This window comes from Pseudonaja textilis, chromosome 1 (assembly GCF_049901715.1).
Source record: "Pseudonaja textilis isolate UNSWEBS1 chromosome 1, rPseTex1.2, whole genome shotgun sequence".
NCBI lineage: Eukaryota > Metazoa > Chordata > Lepidosauria > Squamata > Elapidae > Pseudonaja > Pseudonaja textilis.
The window spans coordinates 117,322,677-117,344,993 of record NC_141990.1 but is presented as its reverse complement, the minus strand read 5'-3'; the positions used below and the strand labels follow the sequence as shown (position 1 = coordinate 117,344,993).

Sequence of the window (22,317 nt, the reverse complement as noted above, 5' to 3'; positions counted from 1 at the left end):
TCATAGTTACAACCTTTGCAGCAACCCCATGATCCTGTGATAGAAAATTCAGATGCTGGGCCACTGGGGTCCTATTTATGACCTTTGCTCCGTGCCAGTGATCCCCTTTGTGACTTTCTGATGAGCAAAGTCAATGGGGAAACCAGATTCACTTAACAATCGTGTTACTAACTTAACAATGGCAGTGATTCACTAAACAATTGTGGCAATAAAAGGTTGTCAAATGGGGTATTAACCAATGTCCCACTGAACAACAGAAGTTTTGGGCTCAATGATGGTCGTACGCCGAGGACTACCTGTATTCCAAAGTTGAAAAGTAAGCTTTGCCCTTAAGATTACCGAGCTCCTGATTGTAAGTTCACTGCATGTCTCTCTTTCAGGGCGCCGAGGGTCACAATGAATCATCAGCCACTGGATCTCAAACTGGGAAGACAGCAAAAGGGAGGCAGTAAGAGAAAGAGAAAGTTTATCAAACAGACACCTGATTATTGATCATCATCATTCATCAACAGAACCAGTGATGGGATTCAGTTTTTTTTACTACCGGTTCTTGGTGGGAGTGGCAGGGGAAGGATACTGTAAAATCTCTAGTCAGAGGTGGGATTTGCCGGTTCTCTGAACTACTCAAAATTTCCACTACCGGTTCTCCAGAACTGGTCAGAACCTGCTGAATGCCATCTCTAAACAGAACCACTCTGAGGCTGGTTATTATTGCTTTGAGGGTATCCTTGCCTTAAGTCTGGGGGTTGAGAATTGCCTGACTTCCTCACTTCGATCCTCACAGTTTTGTGATATAGTTAATAACTGACGCCCTTCCCAAAAAAGGAAATTGAGGCCAGGAGGCAGAGATGACCCAAAAACTTATCCGATAATTCCAACCTGCTGATAATTATAAATTAAAAATTGAAACAAGCTCTTCACACTCAGAGGATGAACTCTGGACCACAATGGCTAGAGCAGAACAGAACAACAGAGGTAAAAGTAAGCAATACAAGCTTGGCCACATGAAAACAATACTTCCACCCACCCACCCCCAAATACACATATTTCTCAACATATGACCAGTTGCTTAGTGACTGTTTGCAGTTATAATGGACCCTGAAAAAGGAATCCGCACCCCAGTTGGATGGATTTTGACATCCATTTCCCCCACCCCCCATGATCATGTGACTGCATTTGCACCAGGACTCATTTATGGCCATTTGCAATGCCCCATGGTCACATGGTCACAATTTATCATGCTTTTGCCAGAAACCAACATTTACTTCTGGTTTCTGGAGGGGAAAAGACCCTGCTCCATAGGTAACAATGGGTTCACTTAACAACTGTCACATTTGCTTAACGATTGCTGCAAAAAAGATTGTAAAATTGGGTCTGGTCACATGATGATCTACTTTAACAAGAGTCACAACTTACGACCATAATTGTGTGGCTCAATTATAGTCTTAACCTTGAGGACTACCTGTACTTAATTCTTGAATGAAGCTTAGGAAATGCTAGCAACCCAAGTCTTTAGACACTCACCTTTAAGAACCATTTCCAAGAATATTATTTATCATACTCATTCCTACCAAATATACTAATTTGCAGAAATATATATGATTTAATCAAAGGACAAAAAACAAATTCTATGATATATTTTCTTTCAGGAAAAAATCTGCTCTTGTAAGTTTTACTTGCCTAATCAATTCCAAAGGATAAAACCCCTAGCTTATTTCATTTTATTTTTATCAACTTAGATTGACAACTTTACTTTGGTTAACTTGAAGGTCACTTCAAATGTTAAACACCATGACAAGAACTCCATTCCCAAATTAACAGGGAAAGGATCCCTGTCAGATTTGGGAGTGTTAAAGACTACATTGTTATCTTAAGCATCTAGAACAGGGTTGTCAAATTTGTGGTCATGGGCTGGATGCATCACATGCAGTCCACATCCACCACAGCTCTGTGAAGGGGAAAAATGTCACGTGACATCAATGTGATGCAGAGAGTTAACACCTGTGATCTAAAACATTAGAACACCCTTTGTACCCCTAAACTCTCCAGACCACAAATAATGCAAAAAAAAAAAAAAAGTCCACAGTTTTGTCTCACTCAGTCTGAGCAGCTCCCTTTCATGCAAAGTCACACTTTTCGCACACTGATGTATAAAAAATATAAAATAGCAATTGTTATTAATTTAATCCTATTACTGAAAAAAAAGCTAGGCTTGTGTATATTTCCACTGTATACAAGTAATAAATTTCTAGATGGATTCTTCCCCCCCAAAAAATCATGCCATTTTTTCCCTTTGGAGAACTAGAATTCTAATGCTATAGCAATATGCTGTCAACAACTTTGTTAAATTCAAATTGTATTTGATGGATAGAGGAAAATATGTTACTATATGGTTCATTTTCTTCCAGAATATCAAATAAAGATGAAAGTTTATTTGGGATAAAAGAATTGAATGCCTTATCAAAATGGAATCCTGAAAATTCAGTTCATATCAGGTAAGGTCATGAGTTGAATTGGGTTGAGTTGGGCTGGGCTGGATTGGGGTTAGGTGAGGTGGGAATAGAATGTCAAAAGAGGTCATATGAAAGTTGCTTTTCTCTGAAGCATTTACAATTTCATTCTCTTCTTTTTAATGTTTCATACAACAATTGTCAGTGATTTTGCTTTCATTTTCCCCCAAATTCTGGAACTTTTAGATACTCGGGGGGAATAATCTATTACATTCCTTATACATTCTCATTGCACATTACCTGCAAATAACTAGATTTTGAATCATTTGGAACTGCTCCTAATGCCAAAAGGACTTTATTGATGGATGCACATTGAAAATCAAAGGGTTACTTTCGAGCAGTTGTCTTTTATATCATTTAATATATTTGAATATTCTCCTTGTTTTCTGGTATCTTCCGGGAGGGGGGAAGCAATCACGTATATACATGTCTTTGCTTCCTATGCCTAATTTGTAAGAATCCAATTATGGGATGTAACTAATTTAACACAGATTAGTCTTGAAGACTGTAATTAACTCATTCTTCACTTTCTCTCCCCTGTCAGTGCATGACTGGAAAAGAATGAAGAGGGGAATCTACTTCCCTTTAGTATGAGTTAGCACCTTCCTCTTACAGTTTCATGGAGCAAGTCTCCTTGCACCAAAGAGGCTCACCTCTTCAGACTTTTTTTGAATGTATTTATAGTAACACCTAAGAGGCAGGAAACAGCAAGGCAGAGTTAGCCTTCTTACCTTGATTAATACAAAGAGGTAGTCCTCAACTTACAACTATTTGTTTAGTGACCATTCAAAGTTATAACTTTCATATTACCTTTTTTGACATTCTATCCCCACCTCACCTCACTCCAATCCAGCCCAACCCAACCCAACTCAATCCATGACCTTAAAGTGACTTATGACCGTTTTTCACATGACTCTTGCAGCATCCCCATGATCAAAATTCGGATGCTTGGCAATTGGCATGCATTTATGACAGTTGCACTGTCCCGGGATCATATGATCAACATTTATAACCTTCCCAGCTCAAAGCAAAGGGGGAAAGCCAGATTCACTTAATGACCGCATGGTTCACTTAACAGTGGCATTGATTCTCTTGGCAACTGTGGCAGAAAAAAAGATTATAAAATGGAGCAAAATCCACTAACAACTGCCTTGCTTAGCAATGGAAATTTTGGGGCTCAATTGGGGTCATAAGTTAAGGACAACCGGTATACTGCCATATTTATCAATTTACCAATTCATTAGAGAAAATTAAATGTGGTGCGGTAGCCTAGAGGTGGAGTTCTTGCCTCACAATCAGGAGGTGGTGAGTTCGATCCTAGGTATATTTCTCTGTCTGGGCACAATGATGATGATGATTAGAGAAAATTAATTCAACTGAATTAATAAAATAAACCATTAACCATTTCATGCAAAGGCAGTCAGCCATCCTTTTCATAATGTCACTGCAAGGAGGATAAGAAATACCCAATGTGCTGGGATCATTATTAGTCCATGGCATAAAATGGCAGGACAATGATTGATTTATTAACTTATTGACTTATTATTAGATTTTAAGCTATATTTGTTATATTATAAGGAGCGTTGGTCTGCAAGAGGGTGACTGGCCAAAAGTCACCTGGCTAGCTTTGTGCCTAAGGCAAGACTAGAACTAATAGTCTCCTGGTCTCTAGGCCAGTGCTTTAACTACTACACCAAAATCCTCACCAGCCTATATTAATAGCACTTAGACTTATATACTGCTTTTACAGCCCCTCTCTAAACAGTTTACAGAGTCAGCCTATTGCCTCCCAACAATCTGGGTCCTCATTTTACCGACCTCAGAAGGATGGAGGGCTGAGTCAACCTTGAGCTGGTGAGAATCGAACTGCTGAACTGCTGGCACCCGGCAGTCAGCAGAAGTAGACTGCAGTACTGCATTTTAACCACCGCGCCAAAACATTCGTTATTACTTTAAATCTCTGTTTTAAAGCATGGGTATTGATATTTTTGCAAAAGGGTTTATAAGAATTAAGTTTAGCATCATTTAATCCAAGTTTTGTATATTCCTTACACTAGTAGTAGGATTATGAATACTACCTGATACATACCATCCAGTGCCTGGCTTAACTTGAATAAAATAAATTACTCCAATCACTAAGTTAGACATGGGACCTCACACATACATGTATAGACATATTTATGGGAACTATCATAACTCCATCATATGCAAACCTTAAACCTATTTAAGTCAATTTTATTTTATTCCTCAAACTAAGAAATGGTCAACAGTGAGTTGGAATTCATAACACTTCATTCATCAGTAAGTATTTCAAAACTGTATGCCATATTCACGATCCAGTTAGGCCCATATGAACCTTCAGAATTCACCATCAATAACTTAAGAAGTTCCGGGAATCCACAGCTCAAGGTTGACTCAGCCTTCCATCCTTCCGAGGTGGGTAAAATGAGGACCTAGATTGTTGGGGACAATATGCTGACTCTGTAAACCACTTAGAGAAGGCTGTAAAGCACTGTGAAGCGGTGCTATTGGTATTGCTATTGTTGGGTTGATAGGCTGGAATCTTATGGGCAGATGGCTCATTTCAAAACAAAACACCATGCTCTAGAACTTGTCACCTCATTTTCTGAGTTTGCCTGTATTACAGGAGGCCATTGGCATTGTTGGATAAACAGATTAAATTTAAGTCTAACACTGACTAGTAGCATGCTAGCATTCCTTTTTTCTTACAAAATAACCAGACAACAAAATCACATAATGCTGGATGTTAAGAGAAAACTCTGTGGGTATCATATTGATGGTGATTGTGCTCATTTGTGAAAGCAGGAGATGGTTAAATTTAATAGGATAGGAAAGAATGGGGTTTTTTTTTCCAGAAAATGAAAACGTAAATCAGTCTGAAACTCGAGTGTTCCCCTTTTAAAGACTAATTTAGTTAATGCAGATTGATTGCATTGCAAATTTAGTACCATGAGGTAGACATAAAAGTGAATAATGAATGGAAAGGCCCTTACAGAGCCTGCAAAACTGATTTTCCATATATTTGTTCATGCCTTTATTTTATACCATTGGAATAAAGCTTTATCATGCTGTTAGAAATAATGCAAAGTGCTGCCTTTGTTCAAAGATATCTAAGGTTTACATGCCCTCTTTTCTGCTACCCCAGGTGGCAGATTCTTCACTGAATTCTATCTAGGAAAATGAATAAAAGTTCACACCAACAAACTTTTTTTTTTCAATTGAATCCATTGCTCCAATTTGGTTAATGTCTGGAGATTCTCAATCTCTTGCCAAATGCAAGACATGTTCCAAAATAAAGTGCTAGTTTTATTTTTAAAAATGCTTCGTTTTAAAAAGCATATGGAGTCTAGATTTTGGAACTGTGATGTTCCTAGCAAGAGGATCATATCTTCCACGTCAGGAAGATACAGTTTCCATTGAGATTTTTTCAGATAGTCTTCTATACCAGAAATAAATTCTATACCCATAAGCCAACTCACATATTTTAACTGACAGCATAATTAATTTTGATAAGCTGCTTAACTATAATATAGTTCAGAGTGATGATTAAATTTTCCCCCAAAAAAACCAGGTTTTAGTTACGTACCCTTGGAATGAGTTAAGACATACATTTTCACTGGATCCAGCTTCCTTTTTAGTCTGCTCTATTAATTATCCCCTGTTTTCATCCTGTTTCCCTTTGTAGCTATGCAGTTCTTGAAATGTTTACTTAAAACAAATGTCCAAATATTCAGTTATAATGAGGTTTCAGTCTTTATACCTTATTAAGTGATACTCTTTCCACCTTATTAAGTGATACTCTTTCCTTATGACATCAAAACTATTGAACCATTTCTTAGTTTCATTTGAAGCATATTATACTCTTAGCCTCTATTACCATATACAATTTCTTTAAAAATTGAAAAACCTTTTTTACTGTAAAGGGAAATGTCTACAACTTACCGGAACTGAAATTTGAGGATTATTTTTCAATTTTCCCAATGTGGTAAAGCCATCAATATCGATCTTCCCCCTTGGTTTTATGGCTAAAGTTTGTATCTTAGCACAGTCAATATAAAGTGTGACAGATTTCTTTTCTATACCGACCATAACTTTATGCCACTGGGAATCAAAAAGATAAGGTAAATCCAAAAACGATGCTGTCTGGAGACTTCCATCAATTGCTTTATATGAAAAATCAAGGCTTTTGGCTTGCCCATTAATCTTCAGTCCAACTTGTTCCTTTCCAGAAGAATCTAAAACTTGCCATAGGCTCCAGGATTTCCGAATGGTATTCCCAGTCATCCGAAAAGTAGTCAGAATGGAGTATAGATCAGGTAGTCCTCGAGGATACAAGGATCTATTTTAAAAAATGCAAATAAAACAGGGCTGCTTACTTGGCTGACTCAATGTTAATTGAGGTACATTATCATTTCAAAGAAAGATCAAGAAGCCACTATCTAAAGACAAGATTAACAAACGGATTCATCCCAATCTGAACCAATAATTCCATTTTGCTGTCAGAGAGAAATGCAGTAATATTAGCTTACTCTGTGGAAGAATTAAACCCAGACAAGGCCTAAAAATTCACGACCTTTTACCAATAACAAAGCAGTACTATGGATTAACTGAAATGTAAGAGTGCTAGTCAGATTGCTGAAGTCAAGCTATACACATTCTACAACATTTTCCATTTGTAAAGTGGTAGTTTGGATTAAATATTATACTATTGAAAAGATTATTTTTTCCCTGGCTGTACCAAATTCTTCAGATTTGCTTTAGTCAAAATCTGCATTCCAATACTATTCGCTTCCTGAATATTTTTCCCTCCTGTTTTCCATTGTCCCAAAGGTGCTTTTTCAGAAGGCAACTGGACTTTCTTGTTTTTTCTTTGAAGACGTTTCACTTCTCATCTAAGAAGCTTCTTCAGCTCTGACTCCTCACCATCCAGTCAGAGCTGAAGAAGCTTCTTGGTTGAGAAGTGAAATGTCTTCAAAGAAAAAACAAGAAAGTCCAGTTGTCTCCTGAAAAAGCACCTTTGCTATGCTAAATTTCTCACTTGGGGAATTGGCTTCGTCTATGTATGTGCCTTTGTTCTTTCTTCAAGAAGCATCTCAAGAAATGTTTAATTAAGAAAAGAGGACAAATTGCCTGTCAGAGGCCACCAATGATTGCAGAAGTATGTGATTAACTCATCTCGAATGGCTGCAAAGTGTTGAAATTAACTTCAGTAATAGATTATTGGGCTGAAAGCAATGAATAAATCTCATCCTCCATTCCTATATGCCCGTCTGATCTCTCTCATTAGGTTTGTGGTTATGTACAAAATCTGAGATGATTCACATGTTTTATTATAAAGAAACCTTAATCCATTCCTCTTCTGGGTCTAATGTACTTTTTTTCCCCTGTGGTGTCTTCATGAATACTGCAAGACATGAGTATATAAGTCATCACAAACTGAGAAATCAGATTTATTATTTCCAAAACAACATTTCTTATTTCTGACACACAACCTTGTTCTGGCAGACTTTTGTAAGAAAATATGTGGAAGAATTTAGCACATAGGGTGGGTAGGTGTTAGTTCTCAAAGAAAATCTGTTTGTGTTCCCAGCTTCTACAAATTTAAAAGATCTTAGGTGCACCCTTTTTAAAATATTATTTAAAATGTGCTTTCCAACATTGATTTTATTTGCAAAATGGTTCTAGCTACAGTCTATATAGGTTCTTCATTCTGGTCCCCAAATCCCAGTGGGCTCCTTGCATACAAAGAGAATAGTTGGCTAGTCATTTTTAATTAATTAATTTGTTAGGTTTATACTTGACCTGTTCTTCAGGATCTCAAATGACTTACACAGGGATCTCCCTTCATTTCATTTCACCTTGATACAACAAGCCTATGAAGTACATTGGGCTGGAAAAAGGTAAGTACAAAATCACATGTTGCACTGTTCTGGCAGATTTAAAGATAGCACAATACCTTAATCATTACATCATGCTACAGAAGCAAAGTAATAAGAGTTCTTTCCTGTAATTATTGCAAAGATATTTCAGATTCTAGCTATACTTTCTCTGAGTTTCAAACTAGCCAACTGTGGTCATTGACCTGAGCCAGGGGTCTTCAAACTTGACAGCTTTAAGGCTTGTGGACTTCAACTCCCAGAATTCCCCCTCCAGTCATGCTAGCTCAGGAATTCTGGGAGTTGAAGTCTACAAGCCTTAAACTTGCCAGACTTTTAGGTACTTCACTTCCTCAAAATGCAAAATAGTTGAGTCAGCATTACAGTTTGAAAATGCTAGGGGTAATTGTAGTGATATCTGGATCATCTCTTCATCCCAAGCACAGAGATCAACAGGACCACTAGATAAAATTACACTTCAAACAAGTTTTAAAATCTTTAATTTCAATGCTGACTGTGATCAACTTGCAAAAGACACATAATCTTATGTGCAAAAGTGCAAAAGGGCTTTCTTTTATAATCACACAAATTGTTTCAAATTCAAAATCTTTCACAAGCTGTTTTGGACTTGAAACAAGGGATCTGAATTCAAACCAGAGTGTTTCACTTTAAAACATATGGAATTTTAAATGTTTTGCACCACTGCTACTCCCTTGGACTGCAAGGTGATCAAACCAGTCACTCCTACAGGAGATCAACCCTCATTGCTCTTTAGAAGGCCAGATCCTGAAGATGAAACTCAAATACTTTGACTACCTAATGAGAAGGAAAGACTCACTGGAGAAGAGCTTAATGCTGGGAAAGATTGAGGCCAATAAAAGAAGGAGACGACAGAGAATGAGGTGGCTGGCTGGAGTTACTGAATCAGTAGGTGTGAGCTTAAATGGACTCTGGAGGATGGTAGAGGACAGGAAGGCCTGGAGGAACATTGTCCATGGGGTCATGATGGGTTTGACACAACTTTGCAACTAACAACAACAACTTCCTTTGACATTGCCTCTGTATCAATCTGTATCTGTTTATATATTCTCTTCTATACCTTATACAAATATACATATATTCACCCAATATACATTATGGTTACTTTTCTTTCATTAATATAAATGAAACCTATACACACATAAACACATCCTTGCTCATCTATGCTATACCTACTTTCTTTTCTCCTTCTATACTTTCATATATTAATAAATCAATTGAACAAACAAAGAAGTAATCACAACTCCATGCATCAGTCCGTAAGAATCTCTTCATATGACTCAGCATAGCTTTGTGTTAGATGATCATATGCATTTCAAATTTTGGACAATTGAATCAGCCAGATTGATAGTGGGATTTTTTTCTTTCTCTTAAGCATTGGCAGCACTGTCTCACATTAACATTCAGATTAACATTCAATCATTTTCCATCAAGGATTATGGCTGAAATCCAAACCTTGGATTCACATACTGAAATAATGACTTTAGATGCACTTAGTTTGACTGGAAAACTGAGTGTATTTCACCCCTTCCAGGCTATAAATTTAGGCTATATGAATTTATATTATGCCCAGTCCTTGCTGGAAAATATACCAGCCATAGGATGTTCACTTTATATATTTATTGGGGGGAAAGAAAAACTGATGAAATGAAACAGATAAACTTCTGCTTTTTATTAGTTTCCAAGGTTTCCTTGGAGATATGCAAATTGGAAGCAGTGAGTAATAATCACAAAATTATTTATTCTGAAATGAATCTTGCCAATGCCAACAAATACTGAATATACATATTAGCATTTATTAGCCTACCCTGATGCAGCATTTGTAAACATCTTTTATTTTATTTATTGTAATATTTAATAACAAATAAGCTAAGACATATGCAATAACATTAATTAACTGTAAGCTTCCACAAAGACAGAATAGACTATTTTAATAAACAGCAGAAACAACACCCTCATTCTAATCCTGATAGTTTTAGTATCCTCTAAATTCTCCCTAGTTACACCTTAAATATCTTAATATATGCTCACTATGCCTAGCAATATCATAAAGGAAACAGTGACTTTGAAAAAAATAAGTGGTGTTACTTAGAAGAAAAAAGCGAACCATTCAGAAGTAGGGAAATAAGTGGAACTTTATTTTAGCTAACGCCATTTTAAAAACTGGACTCAGAAATTCTTCAGCACTTTTCCATCACCAGACTATATGAGTCCTTCAGCAAAAATAAATTGGTGATTGCAAGTAATCCTGCCATGGCATCAGTGAGGCATACTCAAGTATGAGATGCTGCAGCCCTATACATTTTCATGAGAGAAGAACATTGCAGTCACGTTTAAAACATTGATAAGTAGAAGAGATTTATTTTAAAACATTAAGCATTGCTTTTCTACCTTACACAAAAGTCTGCTGACAATTGAGTTTCTGAATACAGAACTGTTCTTGTGGCACCACCCTCTTCCTGTTGCGTTTCTTGTTTCAAAGTTTTATTCTGTATTTCCTTTTTTGTGATGTTGTAAGCGCCCCAGAGCAGTGGTGGGATTCAAATTTTTTTACTACCGGTTCTGTGGGCGTGGCTTGGTGGACGTGGCAGGGGAAGGATACTATAAAATCTCCAGTCAGAGGTGGTAATTGCTGGTTCTCCGAACTACTCAAAATTTCCACTACCAGTTCTCCAGGACTGGTCAGAACCTGCTGAATACCATCTCTGCCCCAAAATCACTCAACAGTGAGAAAGGTGGCATACAAATTAATTAATTAAATAAATAAATAAATTTCAACACACAGAATTCATCTACTTTACAACCAAGTTCCAAGTCCTTCCCCAGCCCCCCAAAATCCCATTCTTTTTGGAAGATTGCAAACAATCCATTAGAATGTTTACTGTTTGATATACGACTTGTGTACTCCAATTTTTCATGTTAACTCAAGGGCTTTACAACCTTACAAGACTGCCACAGAATTTCATTATTAATCTTTTAGCTTTTGATAAAATGCAGTGCTTCTAATCGAGCTTTTAATGAGAACGATTATGAAAAGAGCAGGCAAGCATTCCACTGATAACAAAGACTGGGGTGGGTGGGGAACGAGAGAATTTGCAATAAAGAAAAAAGGCTTTACATTCTTCAATTCATATTTACAAATATATCCTCAGTCTTTTTCCTCTTAAAGATTGTTGTCTGATCAAACTCAATAAATCATTTAAAAAATTTATGTTTGGGTGTGTGTGGAAAGTATACCTTGAATGTTCCCCGACTGCCCAAACATTGAAGGTTTTTAAGAGATGATTGGACAGCCACTAGTCTGGAATGGTAAAGGGTCCCCTGCTTGAGCAGGGGTTGGACTAGAAGACCTCCAAGGTCCCTTCCAAATCTATTACTCTGTTAAATCTGTTTTAATACAAGTAAACCTTGAAATAATTGTGGGACTCTACATATCCACTCAGATTTTAAAATGTAGCATTTATTTGTACCTATTATTGTTTGTGAGTAGAATAAATGTGCAAAGCTGTTTGAAAAATGCTACTATATAAAGAAAGGTTTCTATCAGTAATTAATAAAGCTGAACTGTAAATAACCTCTTCTGGATTAAGTTGCCTGTAAGAAGCTATAAAGATGCATTCTTATTTTTCCCTTCAATTTCTGGTGATATATTCTGATGTGAGGGATTTTGGCAAAATACAATAATTGAATTTACCCTTATCTACATGACAGTTTCCCCCTAAGCCTATCTCCAAATTAATTTTACATTAGCATTTTTCTCACAATGCAAAATTCAACACAATGCAATTCTTATATTATTATGTTGCAAAGAAACACATGAAAAAGAATAAAATAAATTATATTGTTGGAAACACAAGAGGAAAAATAGGAAACTAGGGGGAAAACACAACAGATTCTGAAATAAAGCCTGTAAGAGATTAGATTCATATTTGGATGCGTCTGACAGAGGTTTGCTACACTCCTACTTTTGTTAGTAACATTTGTAATCTTAGGAATTAACCCATAATTCCAACTACTTTTGCAATTCCTCAAGGACTGAGTGAGGGGAAATTTGTCACGATTTTTTAAACAACAGCAACAGTCATACTAAATTATAATCATCTCTGTCTAGGGATTACAACGACAAGAATAAAAACCATCACAACACTAAAATAAGTCAGTTACAAATCATGCAAATGCAATGAGAAGAAAAAGCCGATCTACTGAAGCTCGTTTTACATCAATACAATAATTGAGCATCTTTCAGCACCAGTTTTGGTGAACAGCACCACTGAGCTTCCTCGGCCGCTAGATGGTGGTAAGTTCAAGACCTAAATTTCAAGAAAATAACAGAGCCCTTTCAACCATATCCAGACAAATTATAGAAAAGCTCACACATTCCCCACATAAGAGCTGGCCACTGTTGTGTCCCAGACTAATATTAAAAATAATTACATGCTTCATGTAAAAATAAATGATAGTGCAGTGTGGCGAGGGATAACAGCTTTATTAGGCGGATTTAGGGACCAATGTATTATTACTCATATTCAGGTTAGGTGAACTGAACAAAATATGTTCTAAACTTATTTGAGATCTCTTCTGCAATTCATTCCTGGGTTGAACACCCCTTTTAATTTAACTCTTAGAATGATGCCCCACCAAGCCAGATTTCATGAGCTCTTGACAGCCAACACAGGATTCTGATTGCTGGGTAAATACTTTAAAGGTTTAAATGGTTTACTCTGCAGAGCAGAAACATGTTTTATCAGAATATAGCCTTTCTCATTCAATATCCTTGCTTAATGTTCTTCATTTTTAATTCCAAAATAAATTAAAAGCTTGGCAATGGAAAGTCATGCTTCTTAAAAGGTAAGGAAAATAGCATTGAGCCTCTTATAAATTTGAGGAAAGTTTTCTCATGCCCATTATATATTTCCAATGAATACTCAGAAAGAAGGTACCTAAAACTGAAGTACCAGTGTCTGTATATTTAGACCTGAATATAAATATAAATGAATAAAAAACTAAGACATATCCATTAAAAAATGGTGATAGAACTATAGGGTCGTGTTTGCCTGGGTGATTTTCTCCTATTTATGGAATACGAGAATGATTACATTAACTCTGCCCTCACACTTTCACCATTCTCATAATCTTCAGTATATCTTCAGATACAAACCTAATATAGAATATAAGGGAATATAAAACTACTGGGGAACTTTCTTTATACTTGTAGGCTCCCACTCAATTACTAGCCCTAAATTTCCAGCACTATAATTGTATAGAAGGGTATCAAATGCAGCTATTATTCCTCAATATGAGAAGGATATTTTTTAGATTTATATTCTACCTTGATTATTTTTACAAATAAGTCAAGGTGGCAAACATATCCCACACACCTTTGTCTCCTGTGTTCTCCACAGAAACAACCCTGTGAGGTGAGTTGGTCTCAGAGAGACAGGCCCAAGGTTACCCAGCTGGCTTTCATGGTTAAAGAGGGACTAAAATTCATAGTCATCAGCTTTCTAGCCTGCACAATTTCTTTCTTTTAAAAATGGCTGCTCAGTCAAATAAATAGACAATCTTAAAAGAAATAATAAGAAAAATCAATTAAAAATGTTACCTAGTAGGAATCCTGAAGTCTGCTTTGGTACCTAATTTGTAAGCAACTTGTAAAGATGTGGAGCCCACCACACGTTGGATAATGCCTGTGGAAGCAGCTTTATCAAGCTGGAACTGCGAAATTAAATCATAACCTGAAATAAGGAATACAAATATTTGACAAAAAAGTAAACCACAAAATGATGTAGTTAGATCTTTTTTCCCTGCTATTTTTTCTTTCAATGTGTATTTTCTGAGTAATTCAACTTTGCTGTTGTTCAAAATTCAGTTTAGGACAGTTAATTTTCTTAATAGTTCACATTAGAAATATAAAGGTGTATCACCTTGAAAATAATAAAAGATGGTATAATTAAATAATATATAAAGCAGCTTCTTTTAGCCACATTCACTTCATGGAACAAAAATAAATGGTCCTTTAAAAAGATGTTCAGTTTATATGAAGGAAGATATGTGTAATGACTTGTGTTTACTTGCCTGGTAGATCATCCTGGCCAATCTTGGTTCGTGGACAGAGGTCCATTCTCATGTTAGAATTGAATGTTATTGGAAACCCTGCAACAAGATTAGACATGCTGCAGTTATCTCTGTCCATTTTGCTGTTGAATGGTCTATGACCTGGAGCAATCTCCTTAGAGGGAGTTGCAGAAAACAGATCAATTTATTTATTTAGGATCATGTATAAAAACATAAAGCACAAACAAGTTCACACTTTATACAGCTAAAATCAAAAGAAGCTACATTCATGAAGTCAAATGATGCTACAGGTGAGATAAATTTATATTGGAGAAAGCAGTGGAGAATCTAAGTTCTTTCCCTGCTATTTCTGAAGGTCCTCTGTCTTCCCTAAGATAGGGTTATACTAGAAATAGTTCTGTAGTGCAGAGTTTGTGGTTTGGACAACTTTAAAAAGTTTCTACCAGTGGTGGTATTCAAATAAAGTTGCCACCGGTTCGGTGGGTGTGGCTTGGTGGCCGCGCTTTGCATGCATGCACACTTTGCATGCACACGCATGCCAAACGCACTTTGTGCAGGTGCAGAGGCATTCTAACTTGCCTCCTGCAAGCCTGCACGATGCTGGTCACTGCAGCAGCTGCCACGCAATGCTATTCTGCGCCACGCAAAGCAGCTGCGCTTTGAATTCTGCCCATAAAAGTGAGTATGGGAGCCCAGGCAGGTGGATGGGCCAAACACAGAGCAGCAAAGAGAACCGGTTCAGTCTCCACTGCTCATCGCCGCTACTGGCTCTCCAGAACCGGGCAGAACCGGTCGAATACTACCACTGGTTTCTACTTAGATAGTTAGTGAAGTTCATACCTATACTAAAATCAAAATAAGCAAGCACCAACTCTGCTTTTGCAAAACCTGTCAAAGTTTTGGCATTCTTCTCTTTTCCTTTCATATTTCAAATATTTTCTTCTTATACTCTTTCTTTCCCCGTGTTTGATTATACAACAAGCTCAATTACATGAGGGCAAGTGTTGGAATCATAACTGAAGGTTTCTTGCAAGAACAAACAGCCATTTCACTTTCTCTAAAGCACCACTGTGTTCAGTATATGTGGAAAAGAAAAAACAAATCTCAGCCTATTTAATGTACCAACCTCACCCATCCTAAAAAAAAAACACCAAAAAGGAAAATTAAACATTGGTTCCAGTTAGCTGTGGAATTCAACCTATGCACTGTTTCAAGTAAAGGTGGAAGATCCATCTAGAGGCTGGAAGAAAAGGTTACAGTTTGAAAGGAGATTTTTTTCTCCTGACCTCCAATGCAACCAGCCAGTATCTTAGCCAGCATTATCACAGTTAGATGGAAATTTGGGGAAATGTAGTACCAACACATATGGCAGTAATAAATTTAGAAAGGCTGTCCTAGAAAAGCAATGATCGTTCTTTGCAATTCTTTGCAAGTTTGACCACTTATCCTTGGATAGTGCTCTGTGTGTATGGGTGGATGGGTGCACATCTGTGTGTATATATATATATATAACAACTTCTATAAAATATTGATGTTCATGTTTTAGACCATATATTAATCTTTCTAGCTCAATTCCATTCATACCCTCTCCATATTGTTCCAATATAATCTTTAATCATGTCTATTCCTAGATCTTTCATTTCAAAAATGTAATATATTTCTGTTCTTTTTTTAATGCAGTAATAAAATAGAAAAATGTGTCACAATGGAGAGATTGGCCGAAAAGTCAGCCATCAGATTCTATGTTCCCCAATTTCTACTTTTTGGTTCCTTTTCTCATTCATTGCACAAGAAGAATAACTTAGCTGTGTAGCAAATCAATCTACAGTAGTCTCCTACCTATACCTGAATATAGTAGAAGAACCATTTTGATTACCAAACATTTAGTAAACGCAATGAAGATGTTTCTCACTTGTTTGCCCTTGAACAGTAACTGATGTCAGAATCTCCAGAAAGCAACTCACAGAAAAGAGAAATTGATACTGCCTGCAAGGAGGGAGAAAAAAAAAACACTTCTTAAACATAAACTGCCTAATAATCTCATACATTTTCATTTCAGAGTCATGGATATATTCTATGTAACTTAAATACATAATTCCATGACATTTATTTATTTATGAAAATTTATTTTGCCACTCAACTGACTCTCAGTGACCCCAAATGATTTACAAAGATAAAAACCTAATATAAAAACAATAAAAAATCAATAAAACACCCCCACACACACACTCCCAATCAATCTCCATAAGCCTTCCTTAACACAACAGGCGAGCAATGCTTCTTAAAACATTTCAGGTCAACCACATTTTATTTCTCCGTACAACCAAACGGTTTGAGTTGGAGTCATTCTCTCAAACATCCTTTTCTTACACATACATGATTGCCGTAGGGAAATAAAAGGATAATAAAGAGCTCAGCTCACATAGACTGTTTTGAATACAGTCCATTGAAGTTTCTCCATTTTAGAGAGCGCTTCTTTTAGAAATAGATTCGATTGCTTACCAGCCGTTCTTCATGTTTTCACCTTATCTTGAGTGGTAGAAAACTAGAGAATTGTTTTGGGTTTTGTTCCTGCTAAAGAAAGTTTCACGGTGCCCCTGGGTCTCTTTCTCTCCTCAGCAGGGCATCTGTGGAGGAATGGATGTCACACCTCTGCGACGGTTCTAATGAGGAAACGTGGAGGTGGGCACTAGGCAAGCTTACGTGTCCCAGACTAGAAGGGAGGGTGAGAAGATTTTGGCTGGGACATACAAGGAGGAAAGGGTGGGGGCAGGGGTGGGTGGGGGATTTCAGTAGAAACGTTGGACTAGCCATACTACCTAGCAAGTGGTGGAAGAAAACTAAAGGGGAGGAACTAAAAGGAGAACATGAACGGCTGGTGCCTGGAACTGACCCAATAAAGTTTATGTATATTTTGGCACAGGTACTCTTCAGGGTAAATTTAAAGGAGAAAAAAGAAACTTTTCATTTACAGACTCAAATGAGGCAGCCACTCCTGCTCTACAGGAATTTTGATGAACAGAAGCAGGCAATTTATGCAGGGTTCATAGCTGAGGTCGGAATCTCACCAGATAATAATGCAAATAACATAGTTCGGTTTACTGGTTAATAAGTCTGTACCCCTCTCTTCAGTTTAGCTGTAATTTAAGTATACATAATCATGCCTGCAGACATTTTTCTGCAGCTGGGAAAAGCAAGAATTTTTAATCCAGGGGAATTAGAAATTGCTTGGGTGGATAGAAATAATCTTTGAAAATCAGTTAAGATAATATTCCTCTATATGATGTTCGTGGATGTTCATCCTTCATAATTTGGAAGGGAAACTGAGCAGTGGGTAGTCAAATATGTTGAAGGCCCCGGAAACGGAAGTACCCAAAGGTTTGTTAATACAGGTAGTCCTTGACATCCATCTATTCGTTTAGCGACCGTTCAAAGTTACAATGAAAGAAGTAGCTTATGACCATTTTTCACACTTATGACCATTGCAGCATCCCCATGGTCACATGATCAAAATGAGATGCCTGGCAACTGGTTCATATTTGTAATGGTTGCAGTTGTATCCCGGGGCCTTGAGACCACATTTTGCAAACTTCTGACAAGCAAAGTCAATGGGCACTCCAGATTCACTTAACAACCATGTTACTAAATTGGCACCTGCAGTGATTCGCTTAACTGTGGCAAGAAAGGTGGTACAACGGAGTGAAACTCACTTAACAACTGTCTTGCTGAACAACGGAAATGTTGGGCTCCATTGTGGTCGTACGTCAAGGAGTAATGTAATGGAAAGTTATTCCATTTGCAAGTTCTGTCCTGGGGAAGCTGAAATATAGATAGAACTGAATGTACAATCACGAGGACAATGTTCATTTTTCCCTTATGGCATCTTCAACTTCACCTATGTAACTTCAGGCAGTTATAAGATAAGTAAGTGTTTTATGTCTCAGTAGACGGCAGAACCTGGTTGTCCTTGCTAAAATTCAAAAGCTAAGCAGACTGGATCTGTTTAGAACAGAGGTCCCCAAACTTTTCAATCCATTAAGCCCTTTATGAAACTTCAGACTGTTCCTCAACCCCCAAACATTTTGTTATATGAAAACAATTTAATAAATGCTACTTCAACTAATAGCACTGTGAATAATAACCATAATAACTTGAACACCATTGGCATTGTCAAATTTACAATGTCAGTTGTAATGTCAATCAGTCAATTGCAAAAGCTTCACTCAGAACAGCTTAAATCTTCTAACACCATCAAACATCAATATCTACCTATCAGAGGTCCTTGGGAAAGACTCCTATAAGGGTTAAGAATGCCAAATCCAGTTTGAACATCTGGCTGACTGAATCATAATGACAACATTGATTATTTAGGCAGTCCCTGTGTGAACCACTTTGAAGAACCCTGGTTTAGACTTTGGGTGGGATTCTACTAGGGATGTCCCAGGTCTATAAGCTAAACTTGAGAGTTGTTTTTTTTTTTTCTGAAGTAGGAGGATGCCAACCCTGTGGCTGAGTTAGCTGCATGAGTGTGCCTATGAAGTCACCAAGAGTCTAGCTTGACTCAAAAGTCGTTTTGAAATCTTTTCATGATGTACCTAAGATAATTATCTTTGTGACAACACTGGAATCCTTTCCCCTGGATTTAAGGTAGGGCCAGCCTTGAAAGCACAAAGTGACAGAGGTTGTTATTTAATTGATTATACCCCTGTATTTTTATTCCAAAGGAGACAGGATGACTGGATCGTCAGTTTCAGATTTTAAAAGGGGTGTGTGCATATTTGGAAAATTGCGGGGAGAACACTGTTTCTTGAAGTGATGATTCAGGAATGTCCCTATATTTTTGAGATGGTCCCAAGAAGGGTGGGAGAGCAGAGGCAGAGGTGAGAAATAAAGTCATGTCTTGCTGAAAAATTGCTCTTAAATATAGCAACAGAACTTTCAATAGAAGCATCAGGCTATTATAAACCAGTGGAAAGCCTCATCTTGGAAGCCTCTCTGCAAGTACCTACTTATATGAAGAGGTAGATTCCTCTGTTAATATTTATCCACAATGTAGATTGGAGCAAGCATACCCTGGTTGTTGCTAGAAAGATAAAATATCAGGCATCACATTTAGAAAAGGGATCTTTGGAGAAAAGGCAGTATAAATATACCTGGCATAATGTCTCCTTTTTCTTCAGTAATGGTATGTGACTGCCTAAGAAAAAGAAACTAGAGTTTTCTGAAGAGGCTAGAATTACACGCCGGTGTTTTGAAAAGTCCATTTTCCATCTTAATGGTTTGGCTTGAGCCACGATATTACTCTTGGCTGTACTTTCTCTGCAATAACAAAGAGATCTCAATCGGCTTTTTACAGATGGATTTCTAAGAATCCTAAGGCGGAAGGCACCTTACGGTCTTTAGATCCCCCCCCTTCTCCCTTGGTCCATGTAGAAGTCTAAATTTAAAGCACCTCTGACAGATAGCTGGCTAGCCTCTGCTTGAACACAGCCTGCAAATGGGAGTCTACTGCCTCTTTCGGTAATAGGTTCCACTGCTGAATGATTCTTAAATATTTTATACCATTATGTTGGCACCTCTATCTTCTCATAACTTAAGCCCATTAGTTTGTTTACCATGCTCTAGAACAATGGGAACACATCTTGTCTTTCTTCCACAGGGCATCCTTTTAGTAATTTCAGGAGTGCTATATTATGCTTCCCTGATGACCTCTTCCCAAGGCTAAATATACCTAGCTGCTTCAACCTCTTTGTGTAGTAATAGCAACTGCAATTGCACTTAGACTTAGGTACAGCTTTATAATGCTTTACAGCCCTCTCTAAGTGATTTACAGAGTCCAGGCTATTGCTCCTAACAATTTGGGTCCTCATTTTACCCACCTCAGAAGGATGGAAGGCTGAGTCAACCTTGAAACAGTCTGGATCGAACTCCTGGCAATGGGCAGAATTAGCCTGCAATATTGTATTCTGAACCACCATGGCTCTTGCACAGTGCGTCATCATCCTCACTGCCCTTCTTTGAAGTTTTCCAGTTGTGTTGAATCTTTTTTGAAGTGCAGTATTCGAATCTATTTACAATGAAGGTGGGGAATTGATTAAAGAAAAATCAAACAAACAAATTACCCTGATTGGGAAATGGCAGTTGCAGCTTAAAAATGCACTGGCCTTTTTGTAGCTCAGGAACATCGCGGACTTATATTTAGTTTCAATCAATTACCCTTCCACAAAAGTTTCCCAAATACTTTTATCAAGCTAGGAATCCTCTATCCTGTCTTGGTACTTATGGCTTTTGCCATAAGACTTTTGAGGAACCTTTGCATTTGGAAATCCATTTCTCTAATATATGAAAATTATTTTGAATTTTATTCCTACCTTCTGGAGTATTAATTATTTTACCTAATTCTGAGTTATCTGAAAAATGTACAGGCATTCTCCCCATTCCCCCATAACTACGTGACTTGAATAAGTGTTTACATAAATAATTTTTTAATAGTAGAGATGCCAGAATTGATCTATGTTGTATTCTATTCTCTTTCCATACCAAAGAGTATTTATTGATTATGATATTCAACCAATTTAATTGTCATGAGATTCAGTTTGCTAATCTTAATTTAGCTTTCTAATCAGTATTTTGTCAAAGGCGCAACTAAAATCAAGATATATTACATTTTTTACATTTCTGCATTCTATTAATGGTGGTGGTGGTGCAGAATGCAATATTGCAGGCTAATTCTGCCCATTGCCAGGAGTTCGATCCAGACTGGTTCAAGGTTTTTTAAAAAATGGGGAAAAGTTAATACCAGCAGAGCTGTGCAAGATTGTGTTACTAAATGTACACCAGGCATTCCCAATTTCATGAGAAATAAATACAACTACTGAGACTAATTAGGAAGTACCTAGAGGGATCTTTCTAATGATCAATCAAATTACTTTAAGAACCAATCCAGTTTATTGTCAGAGAGAGACTGGCAGTACCCGGGAAGGAGGAATTAGTGGGGAATTAGTTGAAAGTCTCTTCATAGTCATAAGAGGAAGCCCAACCACCACCACCACCCCATGCTACTGAACCTTATCAAGCTTTACTGTTTACTATTTTATTAACAGGTGCAAACTGTTAGCATGAGAAGATTTTTGTGTATCATCTTGAGCAATAAAACAGTAAACTGAAACTTTTACATGTAGACCTGATTGTTTGTGCCTGGCATGTATTTCTTTCTCTAACATTGCTCGAGGACCATTTGCCTCTCCCCAGAAATCATTCACATTAATTTATTTCACTATTTAACTGCATTTTTATTGTAAGTGTTAATCAAAAGCACTAGTTATTGCCTCAGCAAGTTGCCATCCAGCAATCCCATTTAAGTTTGTTAGGTAGGAATAAATAAGATTATTGCTGCCTGGTTGCTGCAATGTTTTTGTGTGACAGTTTGCTGATAAAGTGACTGAAATTTGCCAAAATCTTGACTCCTCATGAACAGAGTCTGAAAAGATGAGAGTGACAATGTCCTATATGGTTGTTAGGATTCTGATAAAATGGATAGGGTGCTCTTAGGAGCCATGGCATCCGTAGTCTCGATCTGACTCCATCCTCTGCATAGCTGGGGGAATTTTTAAGTAGCTGAGTCCAGGAGATGGTTAATGCCATTCAGACAGAAGACACTGTTTCAGCTGCCTTTAAAGAGGCACTGACATATCCCTACATGAACCCAGCTCTATTGGATAACAATTGTAGTCTCCAACCTTCCCTCCCTTTTTTATTTTTATATTTTGAGAAAGTGGAATCAGTCCAAGCTTTCA

The 22,317-nt window shown here is 37.2% G+C and overlaps 1 protein-coding gene across 1 annotated transcript in view; it reads right to left on the bottom strand.

The window, feature by feature from the left end:
• COL9A1 (collagen type IX alpha 1 chain) overlaps positions 1-14,573 on the bottom strand; it is an 86,754-nt gene extending 72,181 nt beyond the window's left edge. Inside the window, exons 1-4 of the mRNA XM_026726543.2 lie at positions 14,522-14,573; positions 14,049-14,181; positions 6,474-6,870; positions 340-423 (exon numbers count right to left, since the gene is read on the bottom strand). Of these exons, the coding sequence (XP_026582328.2) occupies positions 340-423; positions 6,474-6,870; positions 14,049-14,181; positions 14,522-14,573 (666 nt within the window). The remainder of the gene's footprint in view (positions 1-339; positions 424-6,473; positions 6,871-14,048; positions 14,182-14,521) is intronic.
• Positions 14,574-22,317: the final 7,744 nt, after the last annotated feature.